This window comes from Leopardus geoffroyi, chromosome E1 (assembly GCF_018350155.1).
Source record: "Leopardus geoffroyi isolate Oge1 chromosome E1, O.geoffroyi_Oge1_pat1.0, whole genome shotgun sequence".
In the NCBI taxonomy this organism is placed as follows: domain Eukaryota; kingdom Metazoa; phylum Chordata; class Mammalia; order Carnivora; family Felidae; genus Leopardus; species Leopardus geoffroyi.
In genome coordinates, this window is record NC_059330.1 from 55,327,826 (window position 1) to 55,347,221 (window position 19,396).

The window sequence follows — 19,396 nt, forward strand, 5'->3', positions numbered from 1 at the left end:
CCCCTTATGGTCAAGGAAAGTAGTGCAGAGGTGAAGCAAAGGGCTCTGGGCTGTCATAATTTGCTGTGTAATTTTGGGCACCATCACTGGGCCTTAAAAAAAGGAGGGGGCGCCTGGGTGGCTCAGTCGGTTAAGTGGCCGACTTCGGCTCAGGTCATGATTTTGCAGTCCATGAGTTCGAGCCCCGCGTCGGGCTCTGTGCTGACAGCTCAGCCTGAAGCCTGTTTCAGATTCTGTGCCTCCCTCTCTCTGACCCTCCCCCGTTCATGCTCTGTCTCTCTCTGTCTCAAAAAAAATAAATAAACGTTAAAAAAAATTTTTTTAAATAAATTAAAAAAAAAAAAAAAAGAGGAGGAGGTTGGCCTGGATGAACTGGATGAATCAGAGTCTCTTCTTGTTTGAAAAATCTGATCCTGAAGACCCCCATTGCCTTCCTGCTCCTCACCCAGTCCTGCGCTTGGCCACCATCTACAGCCTGTGGACCGAAGGGGAAATGCTTGGACACATTTTACCAGGTCCTGTCTCCTCCATCTTAACTGAGTGGAAAAGGAGAGAGTTGGGACTGGTGGGAAGATGGATGCTTTTGGTGCTAGTAGCCACCAGGCTTTGAAGTGTGCAACCCCTATTAGGCCCACTTCCTGGAAACAGATTTCTTTTAAGGAAAAAAGATACCAGTGAACATTCAGCAGAGGGAAATTCAACCTCATCTGCCCCCAGCCAAGAGTGGCAATAATCTCTGGGCAGAATGCCTTCCACAAATATTGAGCATTTACTCCGTGCCAGAGCTGGGCAGAGAAGAGTAAGTCTTGGTGCTGCCCTCAGCACAAAACCAAGGACTGAGAATTGTTCCCCAAGGAGGAAAGCCCCTGAGTCTCTCGGAGGGGACAAATGAGGAAGAGAGAAATGAAGGAAGGCGGCCCATCTGATTCCAGAATCCACACTTAGCTGTTTTCCTGGGAATTCTCTAGAGAGGGTCTGGAGCAGTTCCTGACCAGTGGAGAGTAGAGCTCACGTACATCCTGTCCCTAAGCTCTGCGCCCCTTAGCGCCCAGGACTTTGCTACTCTGTCCAGCCAGAGGCAGAGAAGCCCCTGGCCACCTTGGGATGAGATGTACTTCCCCAGGTTGTATCAGCTCCCCACATAAGTTGAAGGGCTTGATGAGGGGTCTTGGGGACACTGTCCTAAGTAGAGCCGCTAGGGTACCCAAGAACCCAGATTCTAGTCATAACTCCTGTCCCAAGGGGTGTGCATAGGGCAGGGGCTGACTACAGGCACCATGGTCAAAAGACGCATGTTGGGGTGCAAGGAACTGACGCCCTCATTCCAGAGTCGTCCCTTGGTCTGGGAGGTTGGGGTACGCCCCTCATCAAGTGCAAAGGGGGTTTTGAGGTCCTTCTGCTTCGACGTTCCCCCCACATGGGCGCCCTCCGACTCCTCTGGGTTCCCAAGGGCCCTTAGAAACACCCCTCGATGCAACCTCGACCCCTCACCACCCTTCCGGACGCGCGTCGCCTCCAGCCAGGGGCTCAAGGCACAGAACGCGCCGCTCACGCGCGCCGAGCGCAGGAACGATCCGGCCCCTTGTTTGCCTAGGCCCGCCCCTTCCGCCCTCTGGGGTGGGGCTAAGTGAGGCTTCCGCCGGAAACCTGGAATCGAGCAGAAAACCAAGCTCGGAAGCTAAGCTCTGGGTGTTGCTAGTCCCTCGTCCTCCTCCCCTGCGTCCAAATTTAGGTTTTCACGCCCAGTTTTTACAAGGTCCTGAGGCCCCACCTCACCCCCACATTCCAACTTCGGCAGAACCTGAGGCCAGGAAAGGAACCTATTTCCGGCCTCACCTCCCACTCTCCTGTCCTTCCCCGGTCCCCCTCTGCCCACCTGACCATGGCCCAGAAGCCGAAGGTAGACCCCCACGTCGGGCGCCTGGGATACCTGCAGGCACTGGTCACGGAATTCCAAGAGACGGAGAGCCAAGGTGAGAAGGGCAGGGTGGGGGGCAGAAGACGGGGCAGTGGTCCGGCCGCCACAGCCGTTCCGAACCTGGCCCCAATGCCGCTTTTCTACCGCAGACGCCAAGGAGCAAGTACTGGCCAACCTCGCCAACTTCGCCTATGACCCCAGTAACTACCAGTATCTGCGGCAGCTGCAGGTCCTTGATTTATTCCTCGATTCGCTGTCGGAGGAGAATGAAAACCTGGTGGAGTTTGCTATTGGTAAGGATGGGGCAGATCTCCCAGATGCCTGATTTGACTTGGTAAGATAAGTGAGTCATCGGGAAAGGTATCTTTTAAGCTGTCCCTCTGCTGAGAAGGCAGGTCGTCTCATTGTCTGTACCAGCGATGTCTGTCCCACCTCCTCGGTTAACACATTGTCCCGGGTCACAGCTAGCTTGAGTCAGGTCTGCAACTAATGCCCAGGACTTCCTCTGCATGCGTGCTTTCCCTCCCACTTAGAGATGAGATAATAATTGAGGGAATGGATTGAAGCCACTTGAAGGGAAAAACGTTTATAGAATGCCGTTTTTAAACATCTCTATTAGAAAAAAAAAATTTTTTAATGTTTATTTTTAAGAGAGAAAGCGTGCACATGGGGGAGAGGCAGAGAGAGAGACACAGAATCCGAGGCAGGCTCCAGGCTGTCAGCACAGAGCCTGTCGCGGGGCTCGAACTCAGGAACCAAGAGATCATGACTCTAGCAGAAGTTGGATGCTCAGCCAGCTGAGCCACCCAGGTGCCCCATAAACATCTGTGTCTTAATGTATTAATATCAGGAGACATAGAGGTGATTTGGAATGGCTATGACTTCTGTAGTTGTTATGGTCTAAAACCTATGAATTATTCAGTGGACATACTTATTGGGCATGTACTGTGTGAGGAAATTACTGTTCTTGTTTTGTTTTTTTCTTTAAGTTTATTTTGAGAGAGGGAGAAGGGGCGGGACAGAGTCGGGGGAGAGAGAATCCTAAGCAGGTTCCGCACTGTCAGTGCAGAGCCCGATGTGGGACTTGATCTCAGGATCCATAAGATCATGACCTGAGTTGAAATAAAGAGTCAGATGCTTAGCCGCCTGAGCCACCCAGGGGCCCCTGCTGTTCTAAATGCTGGAGATATGGGGAACAAGTTGTGGAAAGGTCTTTGCCCTCAAGGAACTTACATTCTAGTAGGGGGAGACAGATGGTGAGCAAACAAACAAAAAAGCTGAGGCTCTGAAAGAAGTGAACAGGGTGATGATGGAGAGCATAGGTGGGAGCTGCTTCATTTCTGCCATTATGGGAAGTCATTGTAGAAAGAGGCCCAGCATGGTCAGGAACCCTAAAGCAGGAGGAGCCAGAAAGAAGGCTGATGTGGCAGGCTATGGTGAATGAAGCAGATTGGTACAAAATGGGTTACAGAGGTGGGCAGCACCAGAATTTATAGGGACTTAGGTCTAGGCCATGGAAAAGAGTTTGGATTTATTCTGAGGACAAATGTTCATTTTTCAATATGCATCTTAAAAAATAACGTTTTTCTACACAACCAAAGGAATCTTATTTACATAGAGAAAGAAACCTTTTATTTATTTATTAGGTTTATTTATTTATTTTAAAAGAGAGAGAAAACCCACATGCCTGCCAGTTGGGGAGGGGCAGAGAGAGAGAGAGAGAGAGAGAGAGAGAGAGAATCACAAGCAGGCTCCGAGCTGTCGGTGCAGAGCCCCATGTGGGGCTCAGTCTCACGAATCGTGAGATCATGACCTGAGCTGAAATCAGGAATCAGATGGTTAACCAACTGAGCCACCCAGGTGCCCCGAGAAAAAAACATTTTATAATAAATCCATTATCACTTAATACCTACTTATGCAAATTTTTCTAATAGTTCCCAAAATGACATTTTCCTGTTGGTTTGTATAAACCAGGAACCAATCCAGAATTCATGCATTTAATCTGGTTGTTATGTTCCTTAGCTCTCTCTTTCTCTCTGTCTTTCTCTCTTTTTAAATGAACTTCGTGTTTTATTTCTTTAATTTTTTAAATGTTTATTCATTTTTTGAGAGAGAGAGAGAGAGAGAGAGAGAGCATGAGCAGGGGAGAGGCAGAGAGAGAGGGAAACACAGAATCCAAAGCAGGCTGCAGGCTACGAGCTGTCAGCACAGAGCCCACTGTGGGGCTTGAACCCACAAGCTGTGAGATCGTGACCTGAGCCAAAGTTGGCTGCTTAACCGACTGCACAACCCAGGCACCCTAAAAAAAAAAAAAAAAAAAAAAAAAAAAAAAAATTTTTTTTTTTTTTTTTTTTTTAAGTAAGCTGTATGCCCAGTGAAGGGCTTGAACTCATGACTCTGAGATCAAGAGTTGCATGCTCCATCTATGAGCCAGCTAGATGCCCCATGAACTTTGTATTTTACAACAGTTTTAGAAAAATTGCAAGAATAATACAGAGAGTTCCCGTATATGCCACATCCAGCTTCTCTGTTATTAACATCCTACATTAGTATGGTACATTTGTTACAATTAATAAACCCAGTATTGATACATTATTAACTAAAGTCCGCACTATTCACATTTCCTTAGTGTTTCCGTAATAGCCTTTTACTGTTCCAGGATCCCATCCAGGATACTATATTACTTTTAGTTGTCACATCTTAGGCTCCTTTGGACTTGCCAGTCTCTTAGACACTCCCTTTTTTTTGATGGCATTGATGGTTTCAAGGATTGCCGGTCAGGTATTTTGTAAACTCTGCCTTAACTGGGATTTGTCTGATGCCTTTTTCTTGATTAGACTGGGTTATGGGTTTGGGGAAGGACAGCCACAGAGGTTAAGTGCCATTTTCATCACATCACACCATGTCATGGGGCCATGCTCTCAGCATGACTTCTCACTGTGGGTGACAGCTTTGATCACCTGGCTGAGGTGGTGTTGGTCAAGTTTCTCCACTGTAAAGTGACTCTTTTTTCCTCCTCTTTCCATGTACTCTTTGGAAGGAAGTCACTACATAAATTGTCTCTTTTTGGGGAGCCTGGGCTGGCTCAGTCAGTGGAGCATCGAACTCTTGACCTTGGAGTTGTGAGTTTGGGCGTAGGGATTACTTAAAAAATAAAATCTTTAAAAAAATAATAAATTAAAAAATAAGTTATCTCTTTTAATCATTAGTAGACTCTTCTTTTTTAACACTAAATATTAAAGGATCCAGACCAGTTCTGCAGAATTTCCCACCTTCCTAATTGTCTGGTTGCCTCTTTCTGGTGTCATTTAGTTTGTTCCTCTTTCCCCTTTATCTTCTGTAGCCTAGAAGTTAGGCTGTAGGCCTTGATAGCATTAACTAACACTTTTTTTTTTGCGCTGAATACATCATAGGTAGGTGTGATTTAAAATTTTGAAAGACCATCCAGGTTGGCCCCTTCTATTTGGGGTACCTGGGGCCAGAGTACAAATGGGGGTCGTCCCTCCTCTTGTCACCACAGTAGGTCTCACATTCCTTATGTGTGGACATCCTGGCTCTGTCCATACCTGCTCTGTGGCCACTCCTTTGGACTTAGGAGTGTCCACACAACAGGGGTTGTACACACCATCGGTCGAGTCCACCCCCCTGGGAGTCAGGATCCAGGAAAGAGGCCCATGCAGTTGTGGGAGCAGGTTCAGGGCCTAGAGCTCCAGGTATGGGGCAGAGGAGGATGGGCTCTGGGTGGACTCCCTGGACTCTTCAACCTGTGGAGAAGGCTCTTAGAGTGAGGCCCTCTGAAGCAGGGCCAGGAGCCCCAGTTGCCCAGGTGTACGAGTGGTGCTGGCTCGTGTCTCTGTCCCTCTGGAAGGTTATTATGCTAAGTAAATATTCTAAACAATCGGTCACTTTAAGATTTTCTTCTGTGTACGTCCTCCAGCCCCTCCCTCTGCTCCACAGCTTCTGCCATCTGAATGGTGACAGTGGCCCCTGCGGAGCATGTGGCTAAACCTCCACCTGGGAGCAGTAGAGCTCCTCCAGCTCAAGCTTTTGACTGGAGAAAACTTGCATGAAAGGAGCAGTCAGCCAAAAAAAGTTTTTGCAGGATCAGGAAGTAACTTTCCCAAGGCAGGAGCTCTCTGAGCCCCTGGTGTGCTGGGCCTGGCCTGGATTCTTGCTCTCCTGGGCAGCTTCCCAGAGTGGGTGATCAAGCCCTGGACCTGGAATCCCCAGTCCCAGCTGTTCCACTTCCTAGCTGATTCTTGTGGCTGAGTTCCATCTGCCCCTTCTTTGAGACTCATTCCCTCACCTGTGTTTGCCCTACTCTGCAGGACTGTCGGGGGAACAGACGCACGGGTGCATGTGTCTGTCTCCGTGAAGGTACTTTGTCTAGCTGGTTACTCTGTTAGTATCATTATCACCAAGCTTTTCCCTGCCACTTTTCCTCCTTATTTTCTCTTCCTCTCCTTCCCACCAGCGCAAGATCCCTAATCCCCAGAATAGTAGCTTTCCCAGCCTTGAATCCCTCCATGGGGTTGTCAGCAGAGTAGATTTCTCTTGTATTTATTGTGCATGACAGAGAGTACCCGTCGTACTTAGGTGCACGTTTTGCTATTGCTGTCATTTCCTTTTCTCTTAATGTCGCTGGCCCTAAATGGCCAGCTGCCGGGTGCTTATTCCACTAACAGGCTCTGTGCTGTGCTTTGTAGCTTTGACTCTTTCGTGTCTTGTGGCAGGCCCGAGATTGTGATCTCCACGAGGACAGAGCCCAGCTTTGCCTATCTCTGGGGAAGGGGAGGGAAGGGACCAGAAGGTGCAGAGCACTAACCATGACTTGTTGCTGCAGCCCTGAGTGGGGTTGGTTCTGGAATAACTGGCAGAGAGAAGAGGTGGGTTAGATTGCCTGTGGCCCACAGAACCAAAACCAGTGTCCGTTGGTTGGCAAGGAGCGTAGTGAGTTTGGTAAGAGCTGGGCTTTGGGGTCAGGCAGGCCTGGGTTCAAGTCCTGGCTCTCCCGCTTAACTCCTGGCCTGTGATTTGCCTTCTCTCATCATGTCAGGCGGGGCAGCACCAGTACCTGCCTCACAGAGTTGTTGAGAGAATCAAATGAGATCAAGTGTCTGCAGCTGCAGGACCCCCTAGGCCTCCACCCCAAGGGCCTGGTGTCCAGGGCCCCCTCTGAGGATAAACAGTTCCCTCATCTCCCAAAGAGGAGGTGGGATGGCATGCTGTCCTTCACGAGGGGAACCACTTGTCTGCCTCAGGGGTTCTTTCCTTCTGGAAAAACACTGAATAATAGAAAAAATAATGAAAGTTGATCGTTGGCCTCCCAGCGAGTGTCTGGGCAGCATTAGGCAAAGGGAGCCTGGCCCTAATGCATGTGTTGGTGCTGCACCCAGGCCCCCCCTAGCTACAGAGCTGGTGCTCTCGCACTTCGGAGGACGTGGAGTGATAGCTGGCACTCAGGGAGCACCCTCTGTGTGCCAGGCACTGCCTTCTGTGCTTTGTCGCCTCTGACCCTGAGACACTGGAAGTGGCGCTCATAACTTCCATTTTCCATGAGGAGTCTGAGGCTTAGGAAGGATCAGTGGGTTGGCCCAAGGTTTAAAGAGTGCCAGCCTGGGACGGAAACCAAGGCTGTCAGATTCTAGAAGAGGGCAGAGGAGTTCCCAGTTCCTAGGTCTGTGGAAGGTTGAAAGGCACTTCCTCCAAACCCTTCATGTTACTGATGAGGAACCAGGCATGGAGAGAGCACTGCCCCTTGGCTGGTTCATGGCAGGGCAGGGTCCGAATGCAGGCTTCCTTCCGCCTGCCCTTGCAGCCCACCACAGTGGCAGGCATGCTTCTGGGGTGGTGCTGATGCGCTCAGCGCTGAGATGAGACCTCCTGTCAAGTGGCTCTGCCCGCCCTGGGGGCTGAGGGCCTGACCGCCAGCCCTTTGGTTCAGCTGCAGTTGTTTTTGTGGGCTGTGGTGGCAGGTCTGAAAGCTGCACTGTGGCGAGTTGGGGTCCCCGACCATTGACTTGCCGGGGGGCCATCTTCCTGTGACCTGTGAAATACCCTGGGGAGGATGACTACAACCTTAAAGAAGAATCTGGTTCCGGTGGTTGCCTGTAGCCCGCAGGGATTTTTGAGTCTCTGTACCTTCCCCTTTCTTGGCCTTTTCTTTTGTGGATTTGCCCGTTTAGAACAACTGTAGAACTGTTTTACCTTTTGGTTGTAGTCCTGGCTGCCTTTTTCCCCTCAGGGTGAAGGGCTCTGGTTGGGAGCTGTTATGATAAAAGCTGCCTTTCTGGATGCCTACTGTCTGCCCACGGTGTGCCCACCACTTGCCAGCACATGCCCACCTTGTACCAGCACTGCCTGCAAGGTCTCTGAATGTGTCACCAGCCGCAAGGCAGGTAGGACTCAGCCCTCTTTATGTATGAGGAAACAGCTCTTTAGTGAGGTTAGGTCCATTGCCTGGGGCTCACACTGTTAGTGATGACTGGAGCCAGGAATATACCCAGTCTCCCTGGATCCAAATTCCATGCCCAGGGGACCCAGCTGGCAGACCCAATGCTGAAACTACAGAGCATCGTCTTCCTTTGTTCTTTGTTTCCACTGCACCTTGCCATTTCCACGCTATCCGTGCACAGCCCGGGGCCTTGCTTGATCGCCCACTAAGAGGAGCTGCCACTGGGAGACAGCAGTGGTTCGGGCCAGAGCTGCCCTTGTTTGGGATGGGAGGTGGGAGTGGGTGAATTACAGAGAGCCAGATAAAAAGCCTGGATCTCAGTAAATACTCAAATGAGTGAAAGAATTTGGAGCTCTTGCTCCAAATGAAGCCTTTGGCATTAATTTGGGAATGTTTGCCCAAAGCACTATTGGTTGACTCTCATGCGTTCTAGATGTATGGAGACACAAAGGAACCAGGAGAGGGCGCCTGGGCGACTCAGTCAGTTGAGCAAGCATCTGACTCTTGATTTCAACTCGGGTCATCATCTCATGGTTCATGAGTTCAAGCCCCGAGTGGGGCTGCACACACACAGTGCAGAGCCTGCTTGGGATTCTCTCTTTCCCTCTCTCTCTCTCTCTCTCTCTCTCTCTCTCTTCCTCTCTCTCTCTCTCTCTCTGCCCTTCTTGTGCTCGCTCACGCTGTATCTCTCTCTTTCAAAATAAATAAACTTTAAAAAGTGCCAGAAAACTTACAAAAAAAAAAAAAAAAAAAGAGAGAGAGAGAGATGCCAGAAGAGAATTCTCTGCCTCCAAAAAACTGGTTGAATCTTAGGATATCACAGAATACTTGGCAGTTTTGTTACTAAATCAGGGTTCTGGGGAGCACTTAAGTGGCTACATTGGTTAAGAGTCTGACTCTTGATCTTAGCTCACGTCTTGAGTTCAGCGCTGGACGTGGAGCCTACTTAAAAAATACATAAAAATAAATAAAACGGGGTTCAAGTAAGTGGCTTCCCAGAATTCCTGTTAAATTACTTTCCCGGTTTCTATTTCCTGCAATACATGTAGTTGCCACCAGATGGTGGTGGTGCTCAGAAAAAGACCAGTATTTAAAAAATAAAAAAGAAAAGAAAAGAAAAGAAAAAAAGACAAAGATAAATCCTCAGCAATCTCTGGGGAAAAAAATTTTTTTTAATACTTACTTACTTTGAGAGACAGCGCACACACATGGAAGAGGGGCAGAGAGAGAGGGAGACAGAGAATTCCAAGCAGGCTTGCATTAGTGCAAAGCCCGACATGGGGCTCGATCCCACAAACCGTGAGATCATGACCTGAACTGAAACCAAGAGTCAGACACTTAACCAGGTGAGCTACCCAGGCGCCCCCCCTGGAAATACTACTTAATAAAATTGAAGGCAGGCACTCCCCATGACCCAGAATTGTATTCATAGGGTTAGGGTACATGCACATGCAGACACATGCAAAAATGTCACCAGCAGGGGCGCCTGGGTGGCGCAGTCAGTTAAGCGTCCGACTTCAGCCGGGTCACGATCTCGCGGTCCGTGAGTTCGAGCCCCGCGTCGGGCTCTAGGCTGATGGCTCAGAGCCTGGAGCCTGTTTCCGATTCTGTGTCTCCCTCTCTCTCTGCCCCTCCCCCGTTCATGCTCTGTCTCTCTCTGTCCCAAAAAAAGTAAATAAACGTTGAAAAAAATTAAAAAAAAAAAAAAAAAAAAAAATGTCACCAGCAGCATGATCTATAACAGTTCCAAACTTGAAACAGTCAATAATAGAGTGGATGCTGACATTATGGGATATTCATACTGCTCACTTAGCAAGGTAAATGAACAATCTGTAGCTACACGTAGTAATCTTACCTGACGTTAAGCAAATGGTGCTCCACACATAATACGTACAGTGTAACTATATTTCCGTAAAATCCAAAAATAGGCGGAAGTGAGTTATAGTATTAGTATAGCAGGGGTATATATAGTAAAATTATTTTTTATTAAAAATTTAAAAGTTCCTGCTTGTTAATTAGAAATTATTAAACTATTACAAGTCAGGAAGGTGTTCACCTCTGATGGGAGAGAATTGGATCAGGAAGGGACATGCAGAGGCTTTTGGGTTGCTGACTATTTTCCTTCTTGACCTTGGTGCTGGTTACATGGGCACGTGCATTCTCATTGTTAAACTCTACCTGTATGTGTCATTTCTTTCTGTACATGTGGGTTGAAGGTATGGCCCTGTGCCAGCCTCTGGGGCTATAAACAGGTGCATGCTTGGTCCACATGTACTGCGTGCTGGGTGGCGGGGGTGGTGGTGGTACTTGATCACATTCTTTCAATTATCTTGAGCCATTTTGCTGATAAAGAAACTGAGGCTTAGAGAAACTGAGTTGCTTGCTCTGGTCACCTAGGTCCTCAGTGGCAGTGCCAGGAATCTAACTAGATCTGCCCACCTTTGCTTCATCCTCCATATTCTGGGGCTTCACTATACCTCCTTCTCTCACTGATGAGTTAGGTAGGCTCCTGGGATCATACAGCTTTCTGCTTAAAAAGGAATTCCTCGGGGCACCTTCTGCCTCAATAGGTAGAGCATGCAACTCAACTCATGATCTCGGAGGTCATGAGTTCAAGCCTCGCGGGCTTAGAGTTCACGTAAAATAAAATGAAACAAAACAAAAAACAAGGAAGGGGTGCCTGGGTGGCCAGTCAGGTAAGCACCCAACTTCAGCTCGGGTCATGATCTCATGGTTCGTGGGTTTGAGCCCCATGTCATGCTGTCTACTGTCAGTGTGGAGCCCCATGTCCACCTCTCTCTCTGCCCCTCCCCTGTTCTCTTTCGAGCGCATGCTCTCTTTCTCGGTCTCAAAAATGAATAAACATTAAAAAAAAAAAAAGGAATTCCTCAGCCATCCGTCTGTGGCAGGATTCCCCTTACAGAAAGGGGGTGATGTCAGTGTTCTCACCCCACTGCTTCCTTCCACACTAGCTGGACCGGGGCAGTCTCTGCCCTCCCTCCTGGACTTGCAGAGACCAGTTTCCCTTCCACTTAGTTCTGGACCCAAGCAAGGTGTGTGTGTGTGTGTGTGTGTGTGTGTGTGTGTGTGTGTGTGTGAATTTATGTGAATACGTGATTGATTCACATGGTACAGAATTCAAAAGGATATGTCGTCAACAGTAACACCTTCTGTAGCCTCTTCTGGAAGCAGCCATTTACTAGTTTCTTTTATATCCTCCCAGAGATTATTTTCAGGATTTATGAACAAATATGTGTATTTACACTTACACCTTTTTGCAAGTTCTACACTTGTGGTGGCATATGATATGTATGTTCTGCTTTTTCTTTCTTTTCTCTCTCTCTTTTTTTTTTTTTTTTTTTAGCTTAGCATCATGTCTCCGTGCACCTGCAGTATCAGCCCATAAGGAGCTGCCTCATTCTTTGTGAATGCTGCCTGCTATTCTGTGCAGCGGAAGCAAGGGCACATTTAGGGGTGGCCATTCAGGTTGTCTCCACTTCGCCCTCACAGGTGGTGCTGCGGTGGAATACCTTATTTGTATGTCATTTCTCCCCTGTATGGGGTATGCCTGTAGAGTAAGTTTCCAGAAGTGAAATATAGGTCAGAAGTACGAAAAGCCTTGTTTTTTCTTCTTTTGATGTAATTTGACGTTTGTTATGATGGGAAACATTCATGAGTTTAGGTCAAAACTACGTGCAAGGCATTTTCAGAGAAGCCTATCTTCCATCTCTAAGCCTGTCACCTTGTTCCCCTCCTTTTTACACATAATGGTAGCTTTCTCTACGTACTGTTCTGTCTCTCCACATTTAAATTTCAGAAAGAACTGTTTTCAAGATGCTAAAGTAAAACCCAAGAATAAATAGGCTCAGATGAAGACTTTTATCTGGGATGGGCTGTATCCAGCCCAGTGCCCTGAGGCGTCTGAGTCATCAGAGGGCATAAAGTCTTGGGCCACTCTCTCCTAGGGCATGACCTCATTTAATTCCCCAGAACAATCCTTAGACCTTCCTGTCGCAGCATCAGCGCCCTTCTTGCTGTGTGACCTGAGGTCCCCTACCTGACCTCTCTGAGCCTTCGGCTTTCTCATCCTTGGTTTTACTTGGGGTTTTTCTCTTTTGCCTCTCCTGGGGGTTTCTGTGGTTCCGTGTGTCTAGAAGAGCCCTGCTTTTGCCTCTTATTCTTTTTTTTGTCTTGTCTGGTTTGCCTGAAACACTTTCATCAGCCAGTCAGAACTTGGTCTCCCTTTTGTTTGGTAACCACGGTTTAAATGGCAGCACCGTCAACATTACAGTGACGTGCACATATCTTAAGTGTCAGTTTGACGAATTTTTTTTCTTGAACTTTTTCTTGTTTTTTTAAGGTTTTAAATTTTGGTTAGTTAAAATTCAGTGTAATAATAGTTTCAGGTGTATGATATAGTGATTCAGCATTTCCACACAACATCCAGTGCAGTTTATTGGATTATTAAATTCATTAAGGTATATGTATATCTATGTAACCACTAAAATCAAGACCTAGAATGTTTCTATCTCCCCAGAAAGGTCCCTTTCCCAGTTAGTGTCTTCCACCCCCCCCCCCCCCCCCAGGTAACCAATATTCTAACCCATGGGTTTTACCTGTCCGTCCGTCCGTCCGTCCGTCTGTCCTTCCTTCCTTTCTCCCTCCCTTCCTTGATTTGATTTGATTTGATTTATTTAATGTTTATTTATTCTTGAGACAGAGACAGAGCGTGAATAGGGGAGGGACAGAGAGAGAGGGAGACACAGAATCTGAAGCAGGCTCCAAGCTCTGAGCTGTCAGCACAGAGCCTGACACGGGGCTCGAACCCACGAACTGTGAGATCATGACCTGAGCCACAGTCGGACACTTAACCGACTGAGCCAGCCAGGTGCCCCATATTTTATTTATTTATTTTAATTCTTATTTACTTTTGAGACAGAGAGAGATAGACCATGAACAGGGAAGGGGCAGAGAGAGAGGGAGACAGAATCCGAAGCAGGCTCCGGGCTCAGAGCTGTCAGCACAGAGCCCAATGTGGCCCAAACTCACCAACCATGAGATCATGACCTGAGCCAAGGTCGGATGCTTAACCAACTGAACCACTCAGGTGCCCCAAGATTTTATTTTATTTTTTTATTTTTATTTTTTATTTTTTAACGTTTATTTATTTTTGGGACAGAGAGAGACAGAGCATGAACTGGGAAGGGGCAGAGAGAGAGGGAGACACAGAATCAGAAGCAGGCTCCAGGCTCTGAGCCATCAGCCCAGAGCCCGACGCGGGGCTCAAACTCACGGACCGTGAGATCGTGATCTGAGCCGAAGTCGGACGCTTAACCAACTGAGCCACCCAGGCGCCGCCCAAGATTTTATTTTTAAGTGATCTCCACACCCACCATGGGGCTGGAACTTACGACCCTGAGATCAAGAGTCACATGCTCCACCAACTGAGCCAGCCAGGTGCCCCTGTTTTGCCTGTTCTTGAACTCCATCTGCGTACAATCACACAGGATGTACTCCTGTGTCTGGTTTCTTTCACTCAGTGTTTTTGATATCCATCCAGATTTTTTTTTTTTAATTTTTATTTTTTTTTTTAATTTTTTTTTAACATTTATTTATTTTTGAGACAGAGAGAGAGAGCATGAACAGGGGAGGGTCAGAGAAAGAGGGAGACATAGAATCTGAAACAGGCTCCAGGCTCTGAGCTGTCAGCACAGAGCCCGACGCGGGGCTTGAACCCACGGACCGCGAGATCATGACCTGAGCCAAAGTTGGACGCTCAACCGACTGAGCCACCCAGGTGCCCCATCCATCCAGATTTTTACAGTGTCCTTAGTTCATGTCTTTGTATGAATATGCCACAATTTGTTCATCCGTTCACCTGTTGCTGGAGATTTGAGTTGTTTCTAATTTAGAGCCTTTATGGAGAAAGCTGTTAGTTTGTACACAAGTTTTCTTGTATAGGTATGTACTCCTTTTTCTCAGAATTACGTAGAAGTGAAATTGTTGAGTCCTAGGGTAGGTGGATGTTTAACTTGTGAAGCTGCCACATACTTTTCCACCTTCATTATGCAGTGTGAGACCCCCATACCCCCTGTGTGTGAGAATTCCAGCATCCCCACCTCCCACCAGCTCTTACTATTTTCGTTCTGCTTTGTTTTAGCCATGATAGGTGTGTGGAGGCATCTGATCCTGCCTCTGAGAAGTAGCTATGAGCACTGTGTCCTACGCTGGCCCTATTGTGCAGAGTTATTCATGTCTCTGTTCATTTTTTACATTGTGTTCATCTTTCATTGATAGTAATATACTTTAAATCTTTTTTGTTATGTTTATTCATTTTGAGAGAAAGAATAGCACACACACACACACACACACACACACACACACACACACGCACACACACGCTCAAGCCGGGGAGGGGCAGAGGAGAGAAGGAGAAAGAATCCAAAGCAGGCTCCGCACTGTCAGCACATAGCCTGATGTGTGGCTCAGTCCCACGAACTGTGAGATCACAACCTGAGCTGAAATCAAGAGTCAGTCAGCTGAGGGGCGCCTGGGTGGTGCAGTCGGTTAAGCGCCCGACTTCAGCCAGGTCACGATCTCGCGGTCCGTGAGTTCGAGCCCCGCGTCGGGCTCTGGGCTGATGGCTCAGAGCCTGGAGCCTGTTTCCGATTCTGTGTCTCCCTCTCTCTCTGCCCCTCCCCCGTTCACGCTCTGTCTCTCTCTGTCCCAAAAATAAAAAAAATAAAAGAAAGAGCATGTGTTGCTTTCATACTCAGAAAAGAGATTTTACAGTGAAAGAATTGGAACAAAAATTATTTAAAACCCCAAATAGGGGCGCCTGGGTGGCGCAGTCGGTTAAGCGTCCCACTTCAGCCAGGTCACGATCTCGCGGTCTGTGAGTTCGAGCCCCGCGTCGGGCTCTGGGCTGGTGGCTCAGAGCCTGGAGCCTGTTTCCGATTCTGTGTCTCCCTCTCTCTCTGCCCCTCCCCCGTTCATGCTCTGTCTCTCTCTGTCCCAAAAATAAAATAAACGTTGAAAAAAAAAAAAAAAAAAAGTCAGTCAGCTGAAATCAAGACACTCAACCAGCTAAGCCACCCAGGAGCCCCAGTAATATATATTCTTTATATGTTAAGTCTATTATTATGTAATTTAATACTTAATATATATTAATAGACTTTATATATTAAGTCTATTAATTTTTTTAAATGGTGTCATTTGATGAGGTTTTTTTTTTTTTTTTTGAGCAGCAAGCAAAAGTTTAATAGAATATAAGATTAGAAAGGAAGAATAGGAAAGCTCTCTTTACAGAGAGAGATAGAGCACGTGTGGGGGAGGGGCAGAGAGAGGATCCCAAGTTCAACGTGGGGCTCAAACTCCCAAAACACGAGCTCATGACTTGAGCCGAAATCAAGAGTCAGATGGTTAGCTGACTGAACCACCCACATGCCCTGGCTTTTACTTTCTAGGTGAAATTCAGCTTTTTTTTTGGTTTGTTTTTTTTAAATCCTTTTCCTGATTACAAAAAAAATTTTTTTTCATGGAGGAAAACTTGGAAAATAAAATAAAAATGACTCCTAATCCTGCTGCACAGAAATAAGTATTGTTAGCATTTTGCTGTGTTTCCAGCTTGTCTTTTTTTAATGTATCTGTTTACTGAGCATGTGTTATATGCCAGCCTGAGGCGACAGCATGGGACAAGACAAAGTTCCCACCCTTGTGGGATTTGTTGTCTAGTGGGGCAACCTTCAGTAAACATGATGACCAGTAACTAGGTGTGAGGGAAGGAAATGAAGGTGGGGAGGGGGCTGGTTAGGGCTGTCACAGGAGGCTCTCAGAAGAGGTGACATCTTATTGGGCTTTTTTTTATTGCATTTTTATCGTACATACAGTTTGATGACTTTCTTTCCTCCTCAACCTTATGTTGTAAGCATTTTCCCGTATTAAATATTCTTTGAAAACATGATTTTTAAGAACTGTATAATCTTCCATCAGATGGACGAACTTTATCTAACCAGCCTGCTATTGTTGGGCATTGTTTAGGAAGCTTCCAGTGTTTTGTGTTACCCTCTTCCTACAGCCCTCCTTAGTTCTTTAGGGCAGGGTCACAGAGGTAGACTCAGGAGGGAAAGCTCAAAGCACCCACGGCCTGGGCTTCTCCTGGGTCCTCTGGCTCCATTTTGGGTGCTCGTGTTGAGACTTCTTGCCCCCCCAAGCCCCTCTCTTTCCAGACCTTCGTGTTCTCCCCTCTGAGGATCGCTGCCAGCAAGGCAGAGGGGCTTGAAGAAGTGCCTGTGGTTGGGCCCCAGGCAGTGGTGAGCTCTGGCAGGCGCAGGATCCACCCTTGGAGACTTCCTAGGTCTCCAGACAGGGAGCAGATTGGGCCAGCTGTCCTGAGGCCTCCTCCTGCCTTCACCGTCCAGCACGTGCCATCTGATTATCCCCCAGCCTGGGTGGCAGTGTCCCGCCCAGGCACATCTGTGTGTGATGGTGACTCACTAGCTGAGAGAGACTCAGGATTCATCTTATCATACTTTACAGCGGAGATAAATCCTACCCTCTGCCCCCGGGCCATTAGACTACGGTGTGGGTAGGAGGCTGGTTCACCGCTTGTAGTTCAGAAGACGTGGTGTAGGTGAGTCCGGGAAGCCAGAGGCCTGCCAGAGCATTTCTACTTGTGCCATGAGAGTGGCATAGGGTTTCCATCCCTGGGACTCCATCCCGGGGCAAGTTACTCAGCAGCTCAGCTTCCACTGAAATAGGGGTGATAGCAACACTTCATGGGGTTCAGTCATGTTCCCAGCATGTGTCTGGTGAGAGTACCCCATTGCAGGTCCCTGGGTTGCGGAAGTAAACCAGAAAGCAGGGCCTTGCCTTATGGTGTCCAGTGACAGGGACAGACAGCAAGTATGGAAGGCAGTCAACAGGATGACCCCAGGATATGCTCAGGCCTCTGAGTGTCCCATAGGGAGGGAGCTCCCCATCAGAGTGCCTTGTCTCCCTCACCTCGTGACTCTGAGAGCGCCACTAAGCTGCTTCCTTCCCTCGGAGGTGCTCTGAGCCACCTCTGAGCCACAGCTCGAATGCCAGCACTGCAGAAGTCTGGGGGGGGGCAACACCTCAGGAAGCCGTCCCATGCCCCAGCCCGCGGCCATTCCACCCTTACTCCCCTGCCCCCACCTTACCCCCCCCTCCCCCGGCTCACTGCTTTACAACCCCTGCAACAAATATTTGTGAAGCGCCTCTTGCGCCCAGCACCAAGGACTTGACCTCAAGGCACGTACCTTCTGGTGGGGCTTGGCAGTTAGCAAGAAAACCAACCTGCCAAGATGGTTTCTGGGAATACTAAGCGTATAAAGAAGACGTGCAGTGATGAGGCGAGTGCCATGGTCATGGTGGGGAGTGGCTAGTGGGTATTCCAGGGAAACCTTACTGGTGAGGGAGCAGTGAAGGGTTGATTCCCAGCATGAGGGAGGCAGCATGTGAAAATCTGGGGCCCAAAGGCCCTAAGGATGGGCTGAGGTGGTGGCTGTTGCGAGTGACAGGGACAGAGAGGACAGACTAGATGGTGCGGGGCTGTGAAGACCTCAAAGGGGAGTTCAGATTTTATCCCAAATACAGTGAGAAGTCCCTAGAGGGTAACTGGATAAAACCTTTAAAGACATTTCCCTAGGGGCACCTGGGTGACTCCATTGGTTAAGCATCTGACTTCAGGTCAAGATCTCCTGGTTTGTGGATTCAAGCCCAGAGCCCCATGTCAGGCTCTGTGCTGACAGCTCAGAGCCTGGAGCCTACTTTGGAATCTGTGTCTCCCTCTCTCTCTGCCCTTCCCCTGTTCATGCTCTGTTTCTCTGTCAAAAATAAATAAAATGTTTTAAATTTTTTTTTAACATTTTATTTATTTTTGAGACAGAGAGAGAACATAAACAGGGGAGGGTCAGAGAAAGAGGGAGACACAGAATCTGAAACAGGGTCCAGGCTCTGAGCTGTCAGCACAGAGCCCGACACGGGGCTCGAACCCACGGACCGCGAGATCATGACCTGAGCCAAAGTCGGACGCTTAACCGACTGAGCCACCCAGGCGCCCCCCAAAAACATTTTTTTTAATAAATAAATTGCACTGCATCCATAAGGTAGTCACTGCATGGCCATTAGATGGTGCCATGGTTGTAGATCTGTGGGCCTGGAAAGATGTTTACAAATACGTTGTGGGGCTTTTTTTTTTTTTTTTTTTCAACGTTTATTCACTTGGAGAGCATGAATGAGGGAGGGGCAGAGAGAGTGAGGGAGACCCAGAATCCGAAGCAGGCTCCAGGCTCTGAGCTGACAGCACAGAGCCCGACGCGGGGCTCAAACTCACGGACTGTGAGATCATGACCTGAGCTGAAGTCAGACGCTTAACCGACTAAGCCACCCAGGCACCCCTACGTTGTTTTGTGTTTTAAAGTTTGTTTATTTTGAGAGAGAGAGTGCAGGGGAGGAGGAGAGGGAGAGAGAATCCCATGCATACTCCGTGCTGTCAGTGCAAAGCCCAGTGCAAGGCTCCATCTCATGAACCATAAGATCATGACCTGAGCTGCAGTCAAGATTTGGACACAACCCACTGAGCTACTCAGGCACCCTGTTTGTTTTGTTTGTTTGTTTGTTTGTTTTTAAAATAAGCTTATTTATTTTGAGAGTGAGAGAGCATACACACATGAGCAGGATAGAGACAGAGACAGAGAATCCCAAGCAGGCTCCACGCTACTCAAGGCTTGATCCCACAAACCATGAGATCATGACCTGAGCTGAAAGTAAGAGTTGGACACTTAACTAACTGAGCCACCCAGGCGCCTATATCACATTTTTATTAAATGTTTATATTTATTCACATATTTTGAAACTGAGGAATGAAAAGCAAATGTTAAATGGATGGTAGGATTAAGATGGCTTGTAATTTGGCTTCTAGTATTTATAACCGCTTTATTGAGATAGTATAAGCTGTACATCCTTAAAGGATATGATTTGATCTGTTTTGACACGTATAC

General features: G+C 47.9%; 1 protein-coding gene across 6 annotated transcripts in view; it reads left to right on the forward strand.

Annotated features, from left to right (window-relative positions):
• The first annotated feature begins 1,628 nt into the window (after nt 1-1,628).
• Nucleotides 1,629-19,396, forward strand: part of ARMC7 (armadillo repeat containing 7) — a 40,461-nt gene continuing 22,693 nt past the window's right edge. For 2 of the 6 annotated variants that reach the window (XM_045490896.1, XM_045490895.1), the window contains exons 1-2: nt 1,629-1,973; nt 2,068-2,211. In XM_045490896.1, the coding sequence (XP_045346852.1) occupies nt 1,883-1,973; nt 2,068-2,211 (235 nt within the window). In that variant the 5' untranslated portion in view covers nt 1,629-1,882. The other 4 variants (XM_045490900.1, XM_045490897.1, XM_045490898.1 and 1 more) reach the window with 4 other exon arrangements.